General features: G+C 43.2%; 1 protein-coding gene across 1 annotated transcript in view; it reads right to left on the bottom strand.

Annotated features, from left to right (window-relative positions):
• Positions 1 to 20234, bottom strand: part of LY75 (lymphocyte antigen 75) — a 200633-nt gene that overhangs the window by 143335 nt on the left and 37064 nt on the right. The window contains exon 2 of the mRNA XM_077447606.1: positions 7235 to 7606. Coding sequence (XP_077303732.1) covers positions 7235 to 7606 — 372 coding nt within the window. The remainder of the gene's footprint in view (positions 1 to 7234; positions 7607 to 20234) is intronic.

The raw sequence follows: 20234 nt of genomic DNA, 5'->3' as shown, positions 1-20234 counted from the left end.
AACTACTATGGCTCTGTCTCCCGTGATGTATGATAAGAAACGTATCTAGCAATGCCAACATGTGCAATTGATTTAAGGGCAGGGTCATTATATTCATGATTTATTTAAATTTCTAAAGCTAAGTGGACAGTGTAAATTGTACTGCAGAGAAAAGTTCCACCTCTAGAGCCAATGCTTAACAAAATCAAATGGAAACACACATTTCCTGACTTTTCAAATATACCTACTCACTCAGAGATTGGATGGGCTCTTAGGTGAGACATCTGTCTACCACCTTCTATAACAAGGGGACCCAACACTATTTCTTAAATCACTTTCCCCAAGGAGGGAAGCAGCATTCATGCAGCCAACCTTCTTTCAACCTTCTCATCCAACTTCTGAAGAGCCTGTAATCCACTCCCTAGGGTGACCCTAAAACAGGCTCTCCGAAAGGACAAGCCAAGGTTTTCAGCCAAACCTGTACTAAATATATGAGCTACTCTTAAAATGCAAAGCTTGGTGTGGACCTTGAATCAGGGGTGTCCAACCTTTTGACCTTCCTGGGCCACATAGGAAGAAGAGAAATTGTTTTGAGCCACACATAAAATACATGAACCATAAGAATGGCTGATAAGCAGTTCCTTTTGTGGCTCTCAATGGGTAGGTGTGACTGCTGGGTAGGGCTGAAACGATTAATCGATATTATCGATAATAATCGATAATGAAAATCGTTGTCAACGATTTTCATTATCGATTAGTTGGTCCGCACCTTGTGATCCGCGGAGCGGGCCACGGCCTTAGGAAAGACCGCAGCTTCGGCCTAGCTCCGGAGCTGGCGGCCATCTCTGTACACCCGGCGGCGGCAAGCTGCACGCTGACGTCACCCCCAGCGCAGCGTTCAGCCTGTGTCAGCCCAAGTGAATAAATTCTGGAGGAGTCACGCTGGATGCCTTGCCTGCCCTCATTCAAAACTTCTTTTATGCAGGTACCACTACATTTATTACCTAATCTAACCTAATAACTAACTACTATCTATTAGATAGTAGTTAGTTATTATCTAATCCTATCTATGCCTTTCCACTTGCTTGGCACAGCCACATTGTTGATTTAAATAAAAAGGCACAAAACACTATCTCCCCCCCAACAAAATGCAGCTTATGACAAGCATAAAAACATAGCATATCACTGGCGATTTGCGCCAATAGGCATCCCAGGACTCATCACGGAGGTCTGTTTGGAGGAACTTTGATCAGTGGTGAGCTTGGCGCAAATCATCAGTTATATGCTGACTATGTTTTTATGCTTGTAATAAGCTGCATTTTATTGGGGGGGGGGGGGGGGGGGGAGATAGTGTTATACCTTTTATTTAAATAAACAATGTGGCTGTGGGGGACGGGGATAGTGTTATTTTTTTTGCTGATCCGAAAATTGATCCGATCCGTGACTCTGATGCGAGGAACGATCCGATTCGTGAGTTTTTTGATTCGTTGCACCCCTAGTCTGCACCTTCCCCCCTTCGGGTCCGTTAGAATCCTGTGTATCCTCCCGTGTCCTACGCATGCACCACGTCCATGAGGACGCAACTATGCCTGCTTGCATTCTCCACCCAGCTGACGTCCTGCCAGCAACGCGCCTGCGCTGCTTTCGGCTCCTCCTCCCCCCTCTACCCAGCAGCCTTCCGATAGACCCGCAGCAGAGCGCAGGAGCGTTAAGCCCTCGCCGGGCCGCTTTCCAGCGCTGCCGTGATTGGAGGTTGTGCTCTGCACATGCGTGCATCCATCTCCCGGCTTCGGGGTGTCCTTCGCTCCATTTGGAGGAGTCGGCCGAGTCACGTGTGGAGGGTCTGGACTGAGACTCCGCCCCACACCACCCCGGCACACCGAGGAGCCGCCGTCACCATGAAGAGGTGAGAAAACCCGAGACACCGGAGGGGGGGAGGGGAGCACTGAGAGGAGGTGGGGCAGTGACACCATGTGAGAGGGGAGGAATGTGTCATCTATACTGGGGGGACACGTGTGTGTGTGTGTATGTGTATATATATATATATATATATATATATATATATATTATATATATATATATATATATATATATATCCCCTTTTTTATTATTTTTTTTAAAAAAGGGGAGAAATTATAATTATATTATATATATATATATATATATATATATATATATATATATATATATATATATATATATATATATATATATATATATATATATATATATATATATATATATATGCGCACACACACACATTAATCGAAAAAAAGAATCGGCCGATTAATTGATTATGAAAATAATCGTTAGTTGCAGCCCTACTGCTGGGCATGTTCACTATACTGACAGGTCGCCGGTGGCCGCACCTATTCGAGGCCCTCTACACAACCAGTTATTGCTTGCAATAATCACTGCAGGTAATTGCTGGATGTCACTGTAGTAGATGGGAGCTGGCAGCCGCACCTACCTGCTAAGTGCCACAGGAGGCACTGCGACTACAATTCACACGGGCCCCAATTCCTGGTGTGAATGTAACCTATGTATGTGCTGTGGGGGGAGGTGGAGTGGTTGTAGGTGGGGGTGCAATTTAAATCTGGGGGGGAGGGGCAGCCCCCCTAGTACACCCCTAGATAAGGCCATGCAGCATTTACTTAGCTGGCACTTCTGCATTCCCTGCTGTTGATGCTACTGCAAACATGGCATCCCTCCACTTCTGCATTAGCCTAGTTGCCAATGTAGACTGCCACGGCTGCCGTGTTTGCACAACATCTCCGGTGTCCCTGCGGACTAGCATGGGACAGCTTAACCATTTGACTTTAGGTCGTGTACCAAGGCCATCACCAGGATTTTTTTTTTTTTTTTTTTTATTACCCTGTTCACTTGCTTCAGAGTCATGAAGAAAGCAAAAAACAGAGGGCACATCTGCAAAGCAGATTGCTGAACTTTTTAACTATGATGGGGAATTATTTTTAAACAGCAATATGGCTGCAGTAAGGCCATAATATTAAGGTTTAATAAATATAAATAATTTCCATTTGTAAATCCAAGGATAAACATACAGCGTATCACCAAACACCGGGTCATCACAACCCCTCTGGCAGAATCTCTGCAAAGCAGAAACACATGGACCCAACCTAAAATTAATTTAATCTGTCTGGTGAGAGATGCTTAACATATTAGATTACAAACTATTTTCAAAAGCAAACAAAGCCTACCAGAAACCGAAAGCAAAATGTTAATGTGGTTATAACTTTCCTGTGTTGAATAAGGTTATGTCTGTATACTGAATAAATGCAATAAGGTATTCCTTTGGTAATTTTTTTTTTTTTTTTTAAGACACCACAAGTCAGCTAAAGCTTCAAGCTTTAGATATTTCCCTGTGCATTGTGCGCTATCAAGCCATGCCCTTCAACTAATACATTACCAGGTTACAAAAGTAAAAAAAAATAAAAATATGGCAATTTGTGAAGAACCGCAACTTCACCCAAACCCGAGAGGTCAATTCCGGTAGTATTTGGTTAGATGACCTCATGGTTTGAGTTTCTCAAACACTAGTTGGAAGATCCACCCACATTAGTCTGTCTCCAGGCCCCTCAAAAATGCCTCTACATAATCTGAAACAAGGGTGTTGTGGTGGTTTCATCATCTAGATTAAAGTCAGAATGATAGGAATGTGTCACCAGTAGGGTGATGGTATGGATATTGCTGGAAAAACCCATAACGTAGGTGCAACAACCTAAAGTGAAACTTATTTTATTTATTTTTTTCAGAAAAGTGAAAAGGAAAGACCACCACCCTACACCTACCTCCAAAAGGCGATACAGTTTCACTATTCACACAACCCAGTGCAGCGGGCCTGGGGTTTGAAAACCATGCTGTTCTTCCTCCTCTTTCTCTATGGATGCCAGGATGGATCACAGCAATTCTGATTGGTCAGTGCAGTCTTGCGATGGCACTGATCAATTAGAACTGCTCTGATCCGTCCTGGCGTTCCCCAAGAAAAGAAAGAACAGCACAGTTTTCAAACCCCAAGATCGCTGCACCAAGCTGCATGGATGGTGAAACTGTATCACCGACAGAGGTAAGTTGGGAGGTTGCAGAGTAAACCCTTTTCAGAAAAAATTTAAACGGTAAATCTATCATTTTAAGGACCTGTCTACACAGAGGAAAGTACAATTGCACTCTAAAAAAGAAGGAGTGATAAGACATATTTTTCAGATGGGAATTAGTTAGCCATTTCATTTGAGTGACAAGATTGTACAATGTAAAATTTAAAGAGAATCATCACCCTAGAAAAAAAAAAAGTCAGCAGCTACAAATCGTGTAGCTGCTGACTTTTAAGAAAAGGACACTTGTCTGTCCATGGATCCAGCACTCTCGCCACCCAGGCCTAGTTCTTTGGGTTCCCCTGCGCCAACATGTTAACTGTAGTCTTCCTGCCATGCTGCACTTTGTGGGACCTGTGACATGCCCTAGAGGTTGTGGACAAAGGGGGGGGGGGGGGATACCGACGGTCTACTCAGACTGCCTATGCTGAGTGGGAGAGGGTATCTATGTAAACTAAATACTAGCCCCCCCCCTTCCCCCCAAAAAGAAATGAGGAATAAAGTGGAACGTCTCTTTTTAGGTGAAGATCTGCTTTAAGTATCCCCCCCTCAGTACAAGAACAATGCTTGAATGATCTAACAATCATCAACTGGAAGATGCAAGGAACTTTAGGGTCGGTTCACACTATTGCAATGGCAGACATCGCATTTAATGCGCAGAGCACCGCTGTTCACATTATATCCAATGTCAGCCATACAGATAATATGGCTGATATCGCACCGCATTCGGTGCAAACATGCACAAGACCCTTTTTTCTGTTCGGACCAGAATTGGATCGCATGTGTGTTCACACATATGCGATCCGATTAATGTCCGAACTGTCAGTTTGCAGTGCGATATGCAAGCTGAAATGGGGGTGTCGTTAACATATAATGACACTCCCCAGCAGTTTGCATATGGCAGTGTGAGCTGCCGTGCGTTCCAGGTGCGATGCGGGAACCCGCAGTTGATGATTCGCAGGGTTCTCACATCGCAATAGCGTGAACCGGGCCTTAAGGCCCCTTTCACATGGTTTGACCAATCAGGTCCACATGTCTGTTTTTCAGGCGGACCCGATCGCTGACATTCGATCCAACAAAATCTGCTGTAAAGAGACAGATGGCGATACATTCACCATAAGTCCAGCGGGTCAGATCGGAGGAAAACAGACAGGCCGTCTATTTTCTTCCGATCTCCCCATATAGGAGAACAGGACTCTGACAGGTCCATCTCTGCACATTGAGCAGAGACGGACCGATCAACCACCTGCTCAGCGGGGATTAATGGATCGATCTCCACCAAAATGGAATCCGTCCCCGTGTGAAAGGGGCCTTAACCTCCATAAATGATAGAATTAGAAGTCCTAGAGTGCCACCTAAGTTTTTGAAAATGTCATATTTCCTCTCAAATAACCAGTGAAGATTTTGCAAAAAACAGCGCATCCAGAAAGTATTCACAGCGCTTCACTTTTTCCGCATTTTGTTATGTTACAGCCTGATTCCAAAAATTATTAAATTCATTATTATCCTCAACATTCTACAAACCATACCCCATAATGACAACAAAGAAGATGTTTGTTTGAAATCTGTGCAAATCTATGAAAAAATTGTAAAAAACAAATACAAAAAATAAATAAAAATAAAATCACATGTACACAAGTGTTCACAGCCTTTGACATGACACTCAAAATTAAGCTCAGGTGCATCCCGTTTCCACTGATCAGCCTTGAGATGTTTCTACGACATGATTGGAGACCACCTGTGGTAAATTCAGTTGATTGGACATGATTTGGAAAGGCACACACCTGTCTATATAAGGTCCCACAGTTAACAGTGCATGTCAGAGCACAAACCAAGCCATGAAGTTCAAGGAAATGTCTGTAGACCACCGAGACAAAATTGTGTCAAGGCACAATCTGGGAAAGGGTACAGAAAACTTCTGCAGCATTGAAGATCTCAAAAAGCACAGTGGCCTCCATCATCCGTAATTGAAGATTGGAACCACCAGGACTCTTCCTAGATCGGTCCGCCTGGCCAAACTGAGTGATCAGGGGAGAAGGGCCTTAGTCAGGGAGGTGACCAAGAACCATATGGTCAGAGAGTTCCAGTTTTTCTCTGAAGAGGAGAACCGTTAAAAAGAACCATCTCTGCAGCACTCCACCAATCATTCCTGTATGGTAGAGTGGTCAGACGGAAGGCCCACTCAGTAAAAGACACATGACAGCCTGCCTGGGGTTTGCCAAAAGGCACCTAAAGGACTCTCAGATCATGAGAAACAAAATTCTCTGGTCTGATGAAACAAAGATTGAACTCTTTGGCCTGAATGGCAAGCGTCATGTCTGGAGGAAACCAGGCACTGCTCATCACCTGGCCAATACCATCCCTACAGTGAAGCATGGTGGTGGCAGCATCATGCTGTGAGGAGGTTTTTTTTTTTGTGGCAGGAACTGGGAGACTAATCGAGGGAAAGATGAATGCAGCAACGTACAGAGACATCCTTGATGAAAACCTGCTCCAGAGCGCTCGACCATAGATTGGGGCAAAGTTTTATCTTCCAACAGGACAAAGACCAAAGGATACCAAAGGATTGGCTATGGGACAACTCTGTGAATGTCCTTGAGTGGCCCAGCCAGAGCCCACACTTAAACCCGTTTGAACATCGAGGAGTTTGAAATTTTTTTCATTTTTTTTTTTAAAATAAATTTGCAAAGATTAAAAAAAAAAAAAGAAAAAAAAAAAAACTCTTGTTGTCATTATGGGGTATTGTTTGTAGATTTTGGAGGAAAATAATGAATTTAATCTCTTTTTTAATAAGGCTGTAACATAAAATGTGGAAAAAGTGAATACTTTCCAGATGTGCTGTAAATCACTAAAACTAGATGCAAAGTTTGCAAAAGTTGCTCCCCTTTTACTTCTAAAGACTACTTACTGGTCCCAAGGGGCAATATGCAGCCTGACAAACACAAGCTCAGGAGACAGGAAGGGGCAGTTGAAATTATAATATAATATAATATATATATATATATATATATATATATATACACACATACATATACACACACACACACACACACACACACACACACACACACACACTCTAGGGAAGGAAAATGTAAAACAGACAGTAAAAACATTAAAATAGTATATAGAAGAAAATGAGTGTATACCATGATATGGAGCCTCACAAATGTTCTCAGATGTGCCATTCACCTTCCATTCATCTGTGGCCTGTAGGATTGCAGTGACTGTTCCATTCTTTACACCAAGTCCATATCCTGAAGCCCCATACACATGTCCACCACTACATCGCCACCACAGCATCAGTTTAGAGTCACATGGGATGAGTTTCAAAGGTTCTTGGGATTTGGAAAGGTCTAGTCCAAGGCACTTTTGAGATTCCAGGCTGTAGAGTCGATGACTGGAGCCCCATTGCCACAGTGCTTTGTTACTAGTGTCTAAACAGTTGTCCAGCGTAAGCCGCTCATTGTCTACTTTAAGGCACTTGCTTGATTGCTGGTGTAGTATGAGAAATGAGTGACCTGAGGGAAAGAGAAAGAAAAAATGTAAAAGATACATTTGTGTTAAACCTACGGAATATGTTCATATAAAAAAAAAAAAAAAAAAATAGAAATGATCAATTGTCTTATTGGTCATCTATTTCCAGTGCAGAAATCTAGAAGTAGCTGTTGCAGTTTCCAGATACAACAAACCAACAACAAAATGTTGACACTCCTTAACCAGTTGCAGCCTCTGGACATACTAGACACACCCAAAAAAAATGTAATCATTGTACACAGGGCATGTCTCATATGTCCAGTCCTGCTGGGATCCCCCATCCCAGTATACGACAATTCAGCTCTGATAAATCACAGCTGCATTGCAGAGTACACCGAGAAGATCCCGGCAGCAGGAGCTGTCAAATAAAAATGTAAAAAAGCAGTCTGCCAATGTTTATCAACAACATTGCTCAACCACAAATACAAATACAGAAAGCTACAATGAAACATCGTTTCATTTTGTAACTTGTTTTTCATATACAGATCAAAAAGGATGATCTTTGAGCTGCAGATGAAGTCAGTTAAAGCAACCTGACAAGTAAAAAATATTTTTTTCTTAATGAAAACGGTCCTCTGTTGAACCCCTTATTAATAATTAGTTTAATCAGCCCTAATTAACTCCTTATTATGCTTCTCCATTTAATTATAATTTTCCTGGTGATTTTTCCTATTTTATTAACTAATATTTAAACTTTTTTTTTTCTGTTTTGTTTGCCTTGTTCATTAATATTTTTACATCTTTTACATATATTTACATATCACACTGAAAAAAAGCCTGTTAATTTCAATTGGCTGCACTATATGTGGTTAATGGGATGTTTGGAGTTTTGTGGTTTTCATGTTTTCTACAGTGCAGTATTTGCCCCTCATTTTTTTTCACATGGCAAAATCCATGTTTGCTTCTGTGTTTGGTGTGCCGATAACAATCAGTGGCACTGAAAGCACAACTAGTAACTTTAGATGTATAAAAGGTGGCCATAGCCTATACAATCACAGTTAGCTCCCTACTGTGCATCAACGTAGAGCGCTGTGCATTGTGAATGGCCGGCGGCGGGGGAAGGAGGAGGGAGGCCGAACTTTCGGGGGACCTCGCTGCAGCCAGGTGTCCCGGAAGTGGGGACAGGTACCTGTCAAAACCAAATGTGTCACCGGAAGAGGAGGAGGAAGCAGATAAGCGGAGCTTCCTTTGTTTGGGTGGAGCTCCACTTTAAACCATCAATGCGGAACGCGGTTGAGCAGGTGCGGTTTGAGGCTCATAGGAAAATTGCCCTTAAGTGGACTTCCCCCGCACCCTACAACCCTTTCTGGCTGGATACTTGATCTTAACAAGTGTATTTCTTATGAGAGACATACTTTATTTTTTCTCTCAGGAACTCATTTAATAGGTTTGATTGGTTAGATCATACGAGTTTGGATTTGAGTTTAAGTATCGCTGCTATGTACATCTCTAAAAAGCAGGGCACATATCTAGAGTCAGTTTTTTGTACATTTTTATTATGCAATTTACTTTATTGCATTGGCATTTAGGTAGGCTCTTCTTACATCTTTTTTTTTCGTGGTTGTTCTTTGTTGTGCACTGTATTTTTTGTCTACTTTGAGTATTTGTTTATGTTTCAATAAAAAAAAAATATGATTTAGATTATATATATATATATATATATATATATATATATATATATATATATATATATATATATATATATATATATATATATATATATATATATATATATATATATATATACATATACACATACACACACACACACACACACACACATACATACACCCACATATATACACACACACATATACACATACACCCACTCCCTTTTTTTACCGTCCCTATTACTTATGTATTTTTTCCTATCCTCATTAGGCTGAAGCTATGGGCTCTTAATTCATTGTGGCCTTCTGTAAATCGTAACAGTCCTTTTGAACAGTAACCATGTCTTCTTTATGCACTTGTGTATCTAGTATATTTAGGTAGTAACTGTTTATTTGTAATGGATGCTCCACGGTGTAGTATATTGTTTGCACCTACCCTGCTTTTCTACGTTTATATATTATTTATTAATTTTTTTAGTTAGTTTTAGCCAATCGTATTCTATGCAGAAAGCTCAAGTGCTTTTAATTTTTTCGAAATTTCAGCTTGCTGTGATACTTGTTATCTTTATGCATGTGTGCTTTTGCAGAGTTCATGCGCTGTGTGCTCTGTTTACAGAACAATACCGTCTCTGTTGCATTTCTGCAGTGTCTATGTGTACCATCCTATTTATTCTGTGCTCTATCTGGACATGCAGTTAAAGGAAGCCTGCACCCAGCGATCTCCTTGCCACAAGGATCAGCTTTGGATTGTATACGATTTTTAATGTTTTTCTCACATCTATGAATTGGTTGTTGCACTGCTAAAGAAAAAGCACAGAGGTGCCACCTTATTGTTGAACTTCAGAGCCAGGCAAACCCAGTAATCCAAATGATCTCAGCTATAGATGTTTACTCTCTGTGTGCACTTGCCACTGGATTTCAAGCAAGATCGCTGGCAGAAATCTGACCCGGAAAGGGAGGACCTGGGTGGTACCATCATCGAGTTGTGAAGTAGAGTGGAACATTGCCCAGTTACCTTAGATCATCAAGGTGTACTGTACAGCACACAGGTACCACATGGGGAAAAAAAAAAAAAACAGCTGGAAAGTTCTTGTCATGTACTATGGAAATACATGCTTAGCTCTGCCTTACAGTATCTGAGCACAGTTAAAAGTGTTCCGAAACCCAAAACCCTGCATTCGCTATATCTGGTCTCCCACAGTACACAACTACAATTATTTTAGTGTAGTAGTAGTAGTAGTAGTAGTAGTATAAACTGCTAAATACCCTTTCGCATCAGCAGTATTTGTGACTTCTATCAGTTTCCAGCCAAGTACTGGTTAAAGCTTGGCTGGCTGTCCTATGAGGTTGCATGACCTCTGACCCTCTGTCTTGACAGTGCTAATTGGCCCTGTGCTGATCACATGCACACTCCCAAAAACAAAACAAAAAAAAGACAAACAACTCTCTAGCACACCAAACGGAGCATGTGCAGAGTGCCCCCAAAGCTCTGTACTAACAGCAAATGGATTGGGGACTGTGGAAGTAGGGGAGGATCACAATGTGGAGGATTAATCCCTTAAATTCCACAGTGAGCATAACAAGCATGCTTTACTGCATATACAGACTGATTTCACTGTTGTGGGTTTAGTAACGCTTTAACCACATGCCGACTGCCCGCCATCGTTTGAACGGCTCCCCTGCGTAAATCACCGTAGCTGTACGGTGACCGCTTTAAGGGATATAGGGGATGCATGTCACTGCGGTGAGGATGCACATGCCTGGCGGCCGCAATGTCCGCTGGGCACTCACAATCACTTGTGACAAAGCACGTCAGAGGAGAGGAGACAGATCGTGTTTTTCTTGTATATAGGACCACCAATCTGTCTACTCCTCCAGTCAGTCCCATCCCCCACAGTTGGAACACACAGTGAGGGAACACATTTAACCCCTTGATCGCCCCCTAGTGTTAACCCCTTCCCTGCCAGTGACATTTATACAGTAACCAGTGGCTATTTATAGCACTGATTGCTGTATAAATGTCAATGGTTTAAAAAAAAAGAAGTTTCCGATCTGTCCAGCGCAAGTTGCAGTCCCGATAAAAAAAAAAAACATTACTATCAAAGAATAAAAAAATAATAATGATAAATATTGCCATAAATCAACCTGTTTTGTAGGCACTATAACTTTTGCGCAAACCAATTAATATATGTTGATCTATTGTCAGTTAAAGTGACGCAGTGCCATAGCGCAAAAAATGGGCGGTTAGGAAAAGGGTACATTTAAGCATCCTGGGTAGGGCTGAAACGATTAATCGATATTATCGATAATAAAAATCGTTGACAACAATTTTCATTATCGATTAGTTGGTCCGCACCATGCTGAGAGGAGAATTATCATTGTATTTAACATTGATGTCAGCTCTGTAAACCAGAGTATGAAGATTTAGGCTGCAAATGATTTCATATCAAAGCTACACATCATTTAAACCTTAAGCTATTGAGAAAAATAAGCACTTGCTAGAAATTGTTTTATGCTAGAGCTGTACAGGGTATTTTTGTTATGCTTATGCTCCTGCTCTCTAGCTGCCTTGTTACCTCCTATGCTTGCCTTCGTCAGGCTGGATTCACACCTATGGCATTTTTACTGCCGAGGAACGATCCGATCCGTGAGTTTTTTGATCCGTTGCACCCCTAGTCCGCACCTCCCCCCCTGCTGGTCCGTTAGAATCCTGTGTATCCTCCCGTGTCCTACGCATGCACCACGTCCATGAGCACGCAGCTACGCCTGCTTGCATTCTCCACCCAGCTGACGTCCCGCCAGCAACGCGCCTGCGCTGCTTTTGGCTCCTCCTCCCTCTACCTCCCTCTACCCAGCAGCCTTCCGATAGACCCGCCGCAGAGCGCAGGCGTGGCAAGCCCTCGCCAGGCCGCTTTCCAGCGCTGCCGTGATTGGAGGTTGTGCTCTGCACATGCGTGCATCCATCTCCCGCCTTCGGGGTGCCCTTCGCTCCATTCGGAGGAGTCGGCCGAGTCACGTGTGGCGGGTCCGGACTGAGACTCCGCCCCACACCACCCCGGCAAACCGAGGAGGAGCCGCTGTCACCATGAAGAGGTGAGAAAACCAGAGACACCGGAGGGGGAGAGGGGAGCACTGAGAGGAGGTGGGGCAGTGACACCATGTGAGAGGGGAGGAATGTGTCATCTATACTGGGGGGACACGTGTGTGTGTGTGTGTGTGTGTGTGTGTGTGTGTGTGTGTGTATGTATGTATATTTCTCCCCTTTTTCAGGTTTTTTTTATCCGATTAATCGAAAAAATAATCGGCCGATTAATCGATTATGGAAATAATCGTTAGTTGCAGCCCTAATCCTGGGAACTCCTTCAAGACTGTTGGAAAGCTCATCAACAGAATGCCAAGAGTGTGCGGAGCAGTAATCAAAGCAAAAGGTGGCTACTTTGAAGACCCTAGAACAGGGGTGTCCAAACTTTTTTCAAAGAGGGCCAGATTTGATGAAGTGAACATGCTCGAGGGCCAACCATTTTGTCTGACATTCTTTAAACCATTAAAATTCGGTCTAAGTGTGTTCATCCGAGCACTAATACACGGCCCAACAAGAATTATCTTGCCTTTGTGCTGTGTGTGGTGAACAGATGAGCTCGGGTGTGTTATTTGGATATACTGTATTTAATCGGCTTATACCACGCACCTTAACTTTAAAAAGGAAGTCTCAGGAAAAATAAAAAAATAAAAAAAATCTTACATTTTAAATAAAGACATGTGAAGCAAAATAAGGGTCAGTGCCCATCTGCAGCCCCCAGCGTATTGCCATGAATGCAGCCCCCAGCGTATTGCCATGAATGCAGCCCCCAGCGTATTGCCATGAATGCAGCCCCCAGAGTATTGCCATGAATGCAGCCCCCAGAGTATTGCCATGAATGCAGCCCCCAGAGTATTGCCATGAATGCAGCCTCCACCGTATTGCCATGAATGCAGCCTCCACCGTATTGCCATGAATGCAGCCCCCACCGTATTGCCATGAATGCAGCCCCCACATTGCCATGAATGCAGCCCCCACATTGCCATGAATGCAGCCCCCACATTGCCATGAATGCAGCCCCCACATTGCCATGAATGCAGCCCCCACATTGCCATGAATGCAGCCCCCATATTGCCACACATTGCCATGAATGCACCCCCCATATTGCCATGAATGCAGCCCACACATTTTCATGAATGCAGACTCACCATTACCATCAGTGCAGCCTGATTCATGTCCTCTGCAGCCTTGGAGGAGACAGGGAAGGGGGCGGGATGAGCGCCGACAGACATACAGGAGAAACTCCTGTTTCTATCGACGGCCTCTTTAATTGAAAGTCCCGCCTCCTGTGATGGACAAAACGGTTGTCCAATGGCAGCGCAGGACGGGACTTCCTTTTACACAGGACGCTGTCCTGTATCCAAGGCACTCGTCCCGCCCCCTCCATGGCAGCCAGCACATCTATCCTTTGTGGCCCCCGGCGATCGGGGATTCGTTGGGGGCCACAAAAGATATATATGGGAACATGACCAGACGGGCCGTCCGAAACCGGAATGCGGGCCACGATTGGCCCGCGGGCCGGACTTTGGACATGCCTGCCCTAGAATATAAGACATATTTTCAGTTGTTTTACACTTTTTTGTTAAGTATATAATCCCACATGTGTTAATTCATAGTTTTGATGCCTTCAGTGTAAATCTACAATTTTCATAGTCATGAAAATAAAGAAAACTCTTTGAATGAGAAGGTGTTTCCAAACTTTTGGTCTGTACTAATTTATTATATATATATATATATATATATATATATATATATATATATATATATATATATATATATATAAAAATAAAATACTATACACACGCACACACGCACACGCACGCACACACACGCACACACGCAGCAAGGTAAAGATTTTTAGAGGTTTTAAATGCGTCTAGGGTGCAAAAGTTTTGTTTTTTTACAATTAAAAGAGATACATTGGTGCAATAAAAATTTGACCCGTGAAACAATAAACAGATCAATTTGTAACTATGGATTTTTGGTTACGTGGTATTCGGTAACTCCGTTCCGAATCATCTCCAGCAGAGAAGCTTAGGCCGCGTACACACGGGCGGACTGTTTGCCCAACTTTGTCCGCTGAACAGTGTTTGGGCGGACAGTCCGCTCGTGTGTGGGCTTTCAGCGGACAGTTTCAGCGGACAGTTGGACGAACAAGGTTTTTCGGAAATTCCGTAAAACTGTCCGCTGAAACCTTGTTTCAGCGAACAGTCCGCTCGTGTGTAGGCTTGTTCGTCAAACAAAGTTGCGCGCATGCTCAGAAAGGATTTTCACGCCGAAAGTTATAATGCAGTGTATAGGACGTCGTATTTTCCGTCCCGTCGTACGTGCCGTTCACGTCATCGCGCACGGTTTCAGCAAACTGTTCGTTCGTCGTGTGTGGCCATGTCCGTCCATGCTAATTTTGAGCGGACTGTTTGCCGAAACTGTTTGACGGACAAAGTTGGGCGAACAGTCCGCGCGTGTGTACGCGGCCTTAGCCTTGGTTCACACTATGAACAGTATGTGAATCATACAGGATCTGCCCCATCCTCCTTAGCACTTCACATGCAATTCAGTGCAGTACAGATTGAGCTAATTTCTATTGAAAAGGCTCAAATTACACCTCGTCACACCAAAGGTGTGCATGCACCTTTTTTGGAGCCACACAGCAACTGGGTCACATGGTCGTTACCATTTGATCTGGTGCAGGCAAATGCACAGCATGTGCAGTGTCAGTAACTTTGTATTGACACCAGGGCCGGTGCCACCACTAGGCAAACTAGGCGACCGCCTAGGGTGCACTGCTGCCTAGGGCGCCCAGCCGCTGGTTTCTCTACTCTCCGTGCTATGCAAGTTTTCAGTGCTGTATTATAAATACCTCTGTAATAAATGTTATAACCTCTAGTGGGCGCTGTTAGGATAAAGCATGCACATCCAAGGGGATGCCTTTGCTGCATGTTACGCAGGCAGCCGCCATGTAGTGTCATTATAGAGGCGCAGCACTGGAGGACATGTCCTGATGGAATGAAAGCAAACATCCCCTGAGCACCTCCATGATCAGTGCTCTCTACTGCAGCCGCATTCTTCCTCTAGCGCCGACTCCTGTCACTCTGATGCTCGGGCAAAGGGGGTGGATTCAGGGGCGGAAAAATTCGGTTTTGCCTGGGGTGTCAAAAATCCTTGCACCAGTCCTGATTGGCACACGCATCGCTTTGCAAAAGCGGAAATGCACAAAAGATCCAAGCGTTTCCCTTACCACATTAGTGTGAACTTAGGCTTAATATTCTAATCATTTAGAATTTGTAGAGCTTTTGATGAACAGGTAGGATATCTATTGAAGGATCTATACAGTTTATTATATACAGCATACATATATGTATGGATGCCATGCCCCACATGTCAAAATGTATTTGCAATGCCAGTTTAAAATAAAGGAAAAAAAAAAAAGTCTTAAAAAAATAAATAAATAAAAATGAGTGCAACCTCTACAGCCAAGGACGGGTTATCTGCAATAAATTACATTTCTGGGTATAGATAAGCTTTAAAGTAATACTAAAAGATAAGCATTTTTTTCTACCTGAATTTATTCACAGAATTAAGATAAAATAAATACAAAGAGCCTCAGTACAGTTACCACCCCCCTCCCCTCTTCTTGTTTGCAGAGGGGAGGTAAAGGATGGGTGGCAAGTTAGCGATCTGTCTATTGTTATCTACAACACTATAATGAAGAATAGGATATGGTTCTCCATTGACTTACAATGCTGAAGAATCAACAAGCTTTGTCAAGAGGTGCATTTTGTAAGAAAATTGGCAGCAAGAACATATATTACTTCATAGTTTTGAAACGAGCTTGTTACTTTCCCCATAAATAATGCATGTCATATCAGGATTTATTTACTGTAACCAGTGAAGCGTCAGAGCAGCTGCTGGAGCCAGAAACAAAACACCAAATATTGGACACAAGTTTTTTTTTTTTCTCTAGATTTTAAACTTTACCCATAACAACTTAAGAAGAAATAAATGTTCTTTAGTAAGGAACATACAATTCACATTAATAATTATGCTACCAGAATGAGTGTGCTCTGTAAATTGCCTCCAGCAATGTTCCGGTCTCTACTTGCTGAAGCCCAAAGCCTCTGAGCAGCAGTAAATCTTTAGGCTTTCAGCAGCTTGGCCTCTAGTGGCTCTGATTGAGCACAATGCCAAAAATAAGAGAACTGAGCATATGCAGAGCAGGGTGAAACAGTATGTTTTAGACCCCTTTCTCACACACACACACACACACACACACACACACACACACACACACACACACACACACACACACACACACACACACACACACACACACACGTCAGAAGGCCCACAACATCGTATTTATGCGTTATGCTGGCTTTAGTGGGTTAACAAGCAGTAACAGGAGATTTAAACCAAGCCCCTCGCTAACCTCTGCAGCTGCAGTTACTGTGGAGCAATTCGTTTTCAACGTTCCCAGGAAAAGCACTGAAGTCATGCAACATAACAGTTCAAATCACCCTGCCCCCTTCCTCTTCAGCCACTATTGCTCTGTGTCTATGTTAGAAATTTTGGAGCCTGCTGAGTCACTGTTGGGAGGAGAAGTTCACCTGCTGGGCTCATCACACAAAATAGAAAATAAAGTCTGTATGAAGATATTAATGTGGTTGTAAACCCTTACAAACCACTTTGACCTACAGGTAAGCCTAGATTAAGGCTTACCTGTAGGTCCAAGAAATATCTCCTAAACCTATATGGTTTAGGAGATATTTGCCCGAAAACGGGCACCGCTGTCTACGGCGCGGCGCGCAGGCGCACTGAGCGCGGCATTTCCAAAAATGGAGCTGCCACGCGTGTCGACTCCCGTGCGCATGCGCAGGAGTGACGTCATCGCGGCTTCGCCGAATGACAGCGGCGGAGCTGCGAGACGCCACCAGCAAGATGGATGCGGCGGACTACAGGGGACAGGGGCGACTTCGCTGCCTCCTGTGTCAGGTAAGTGACACATAATGGACTACTATGCGATGCATAGTAGTCCATTATGCTTTGCCTTTGCAGGGAATGAAAGAGGAAGTAAACCCATCAGGGTTTACTTCCTCTTTAATAGTTCTTTCTCTGCAGTCGTATTTACAAATCACTCATACTATTTTTTTTTTTAATTAACCGAAACAAAACAGATTTAATACTAATCTGCTTTTGGCAGGTGAATGTCTGAGGCTTTCATATTTTATAAAGTCTAAACCCCTGAGGTTTCTTTTCTCTCACTACCAGACATCATCGGCCCAATTAAAGACAGAAGCTCTAATCTATTTAAGTAGTGGCAATTACACAAACTTACACTGTCTTGTTTTCTGCTTTAAGGCTGCATTCACATTTGAGCGTTGCGTTTTTGGGCGGTTTTTCACGTTTTTTCGCATTTTTCCCATACAACGTTTTTCAGGTGTTTTTGAGCTTTATCGTTTTTTTGGGGGGTTTTTTCCCCTCAAATTCTTTATTCAAAAGAACTATGCGTCAAAGTTAATTCAATATTGCACTTAATACATAAATTTATTTCAAAATAACATATTATAGTGCAAATCGTGGAAATGAAAGAGGAATTTTCCCATTTCTATAAGAGCCCTTTCATGCCGACAGCACTGGGGTGTCGGCGGTAAAGTGCCGCCAATTTTAGCAGCGCTTTACCGTTTTAGCTTTTAACCCCCGATAGTGGCCCAATAAAGGGTTAAAAGCTCCGGCAAAGCTTTGCAGGCACTTCAGTGGCGCTGCCCATCGATTTCAATGGGCAGGGGTGCTTTAGGAGCGGTATATACGGTGTAACGTCAGGTCTACATTATGTAAAGTGATTTATAAACAAATATGCTCAAAATGTAAACATCACAAGCATTAACAGCGCTTACTATGGACATACAACTAGTAAAAACGTGTTAAATGTCTCATAAGGTGCAGAAAGTTGAGAAACAAAAAGATGAACCAATCCGTCCACTCCAATGTCCGATCGTACACTATATACCAGTGTGCATATTAAAAAGTGAGGTCATAAACCCGTCCACCAATAGAAAGTTCCTCAGGATAGGCTATAAAACACACACACCAATAGCTGCTAGGATTAACTTCTGATAGTAGTAGTAAAATCCAAAGTTCCAAGAACGAAGGAACGAAGTGGAAAGTCCCAAAGCATTAAACAGTTTAATCATATATGGCCCCAACAAGGATAAAAGAGTCTTGTAATACCATACTAAATCCATCCAGACCCGATGCCTTCCCAGATTTAGCAGCCTTTACTGCTGTGTATAGTTCCTCTATGGTAATGGAGGATTCAAAATCACGAAGGACCAGAGAGGGGAGATGAGGATCTATGCAGAGGAAAGATATTCTTTCATAGAAGATGGACAAGACAATGAAAGATTATATAGGGAGGAATAAAAATTTCCCAAAACGTCTGGGCAATATCTTTTGGCTTAAATTCTGTCCCTGCTCCCCTTTATGTGTGGTATGTACAAAGCCGTACGTTGTTCCTTAAGGGTCCTGGCTAGCAATTTCCTACGTTTGTCACCAGATTTATATGAGAGTTTCCTACGGGATTGCAATGTCGCTTTAGCTTTAAAGCGGAGGTCCACCCTAAAGTGGACCTTCCGCTCATCGGAACCCTCCCCCCCCTCCGGCGCCACAATTGGCACCTTTCAGGGGGGAGGGGGGTGCAGATACCTGTACAGTACAGGTATTCTGCACCCACTTCCGGGATAGCTCTCTGCGGAAAGGGGCGTAGATTACGCCCCTTTCCGCAAGTGCCCGCCCCTTTCCGCAAGTGCCCCGCTGCCTGCTGGGAAACACACAGATCCCAGAGGCAGCGGGGACCGTCCTTATTGCACAGCGCGACTCGCGCATGCGCAGTAGGGAACCGGGAAATGAAGCCGAAAGGCTCCATTTCCTGATTCCCATACCCAAGATGGCGGCGGCAGCACTCGAGACGATCTAGAGATCGGCTTCGGGTGCCGACATCGCAGGCGCGCTGGACAGGTAAGTGTCACTATTTTAAAAGTCAGCAGCTCCAGTATTTGTAGCTGCTGGCTTTAAAAAAAAAAAAAAAAACGCGGAGTCCCGGTGGACTCCCGCTGTAAAGCGGAGAAGATCTGATACCTGTCGCAGAAGATGAGCAAGATCATTCTCCAGAGAGGACAGGTGTGTCTTCTTTGGAGTCACTGTGTCTTCTGCAATTCAAGGGTCTGCATCTCAGTAAGCAATTTTGTTATTTGTGCTTCTCTGGCTTTAATGTGGGATCCATATTTGATCAGAATCCCCCCAGGTGACAGCTTTATGAGCTTCCCACACCATACCCGGATCACTCCCCGGAATATCATTCATCCGAAAGTACACTTTAAATTCTTCAACCACATCTGTTAAAACCTAAGGTTTCTTAACAGGCTCTCATTTAGGCACCAATGCCACTCCAGGTTAAAATTCTTATTGAGATATCCAAAACAGAGGAGATTAGTTGGTGAGGGACTAAAAAGAGATCAATATGAGAATATAGTTGGTGAGGGGCAGAAAGGAAAGTATAATCTCTTTCTCCCTTATGCCAAATACACCAGACATCGACTAACTGCAGGTCACGTAATGTTTGCAAGACTTTTTTCCTGGGGCTGAGAGGAACAGAGGAGGTGCCAGAAGAAGCATCTATCCTAGGATCTAGAGGAATATTAAAATCCCCGCTGATGTTCAATTTACCTTCCGCAAACTCCACCAACTTTCAAAGTACTTTGCAAAGAAAAAAAAAAAAAGTCTTGATGAACATTCGGTGCATATACTGTATATTTTTTTTTTTTTCATTTGTGTGCAAGAGGCTCAATATATAAAATCTACAATTTTTTTTTTACAAAAAGAGCAAAAATAAATAAATAAATAAAAAAGTCATCAGTCAGAGTGTTC

The sequence above is a fragment of the Lithobates pipiens genome, unplaced genomic scaffold, assembly GCF_037356315.1.
Source record: "Lithobates pipiens isolate NorthernLeopardFrog02 unplaced genomic scaffold, aLitPip1_a1.2 Scaffold_22, whole genome shotgun sequence".
Taxonomy (NCBI): Eukaryota; Metazoa; Chordata; class Amphibia; order Anura; family Ranidae; genus Lithobates; species Lithobates pipiens.
The sequence above is the reverse complement of the archived record's forward strand: the minus strand, read 5'-3'. Positions and strand labels throughout refer to the sequence as shown.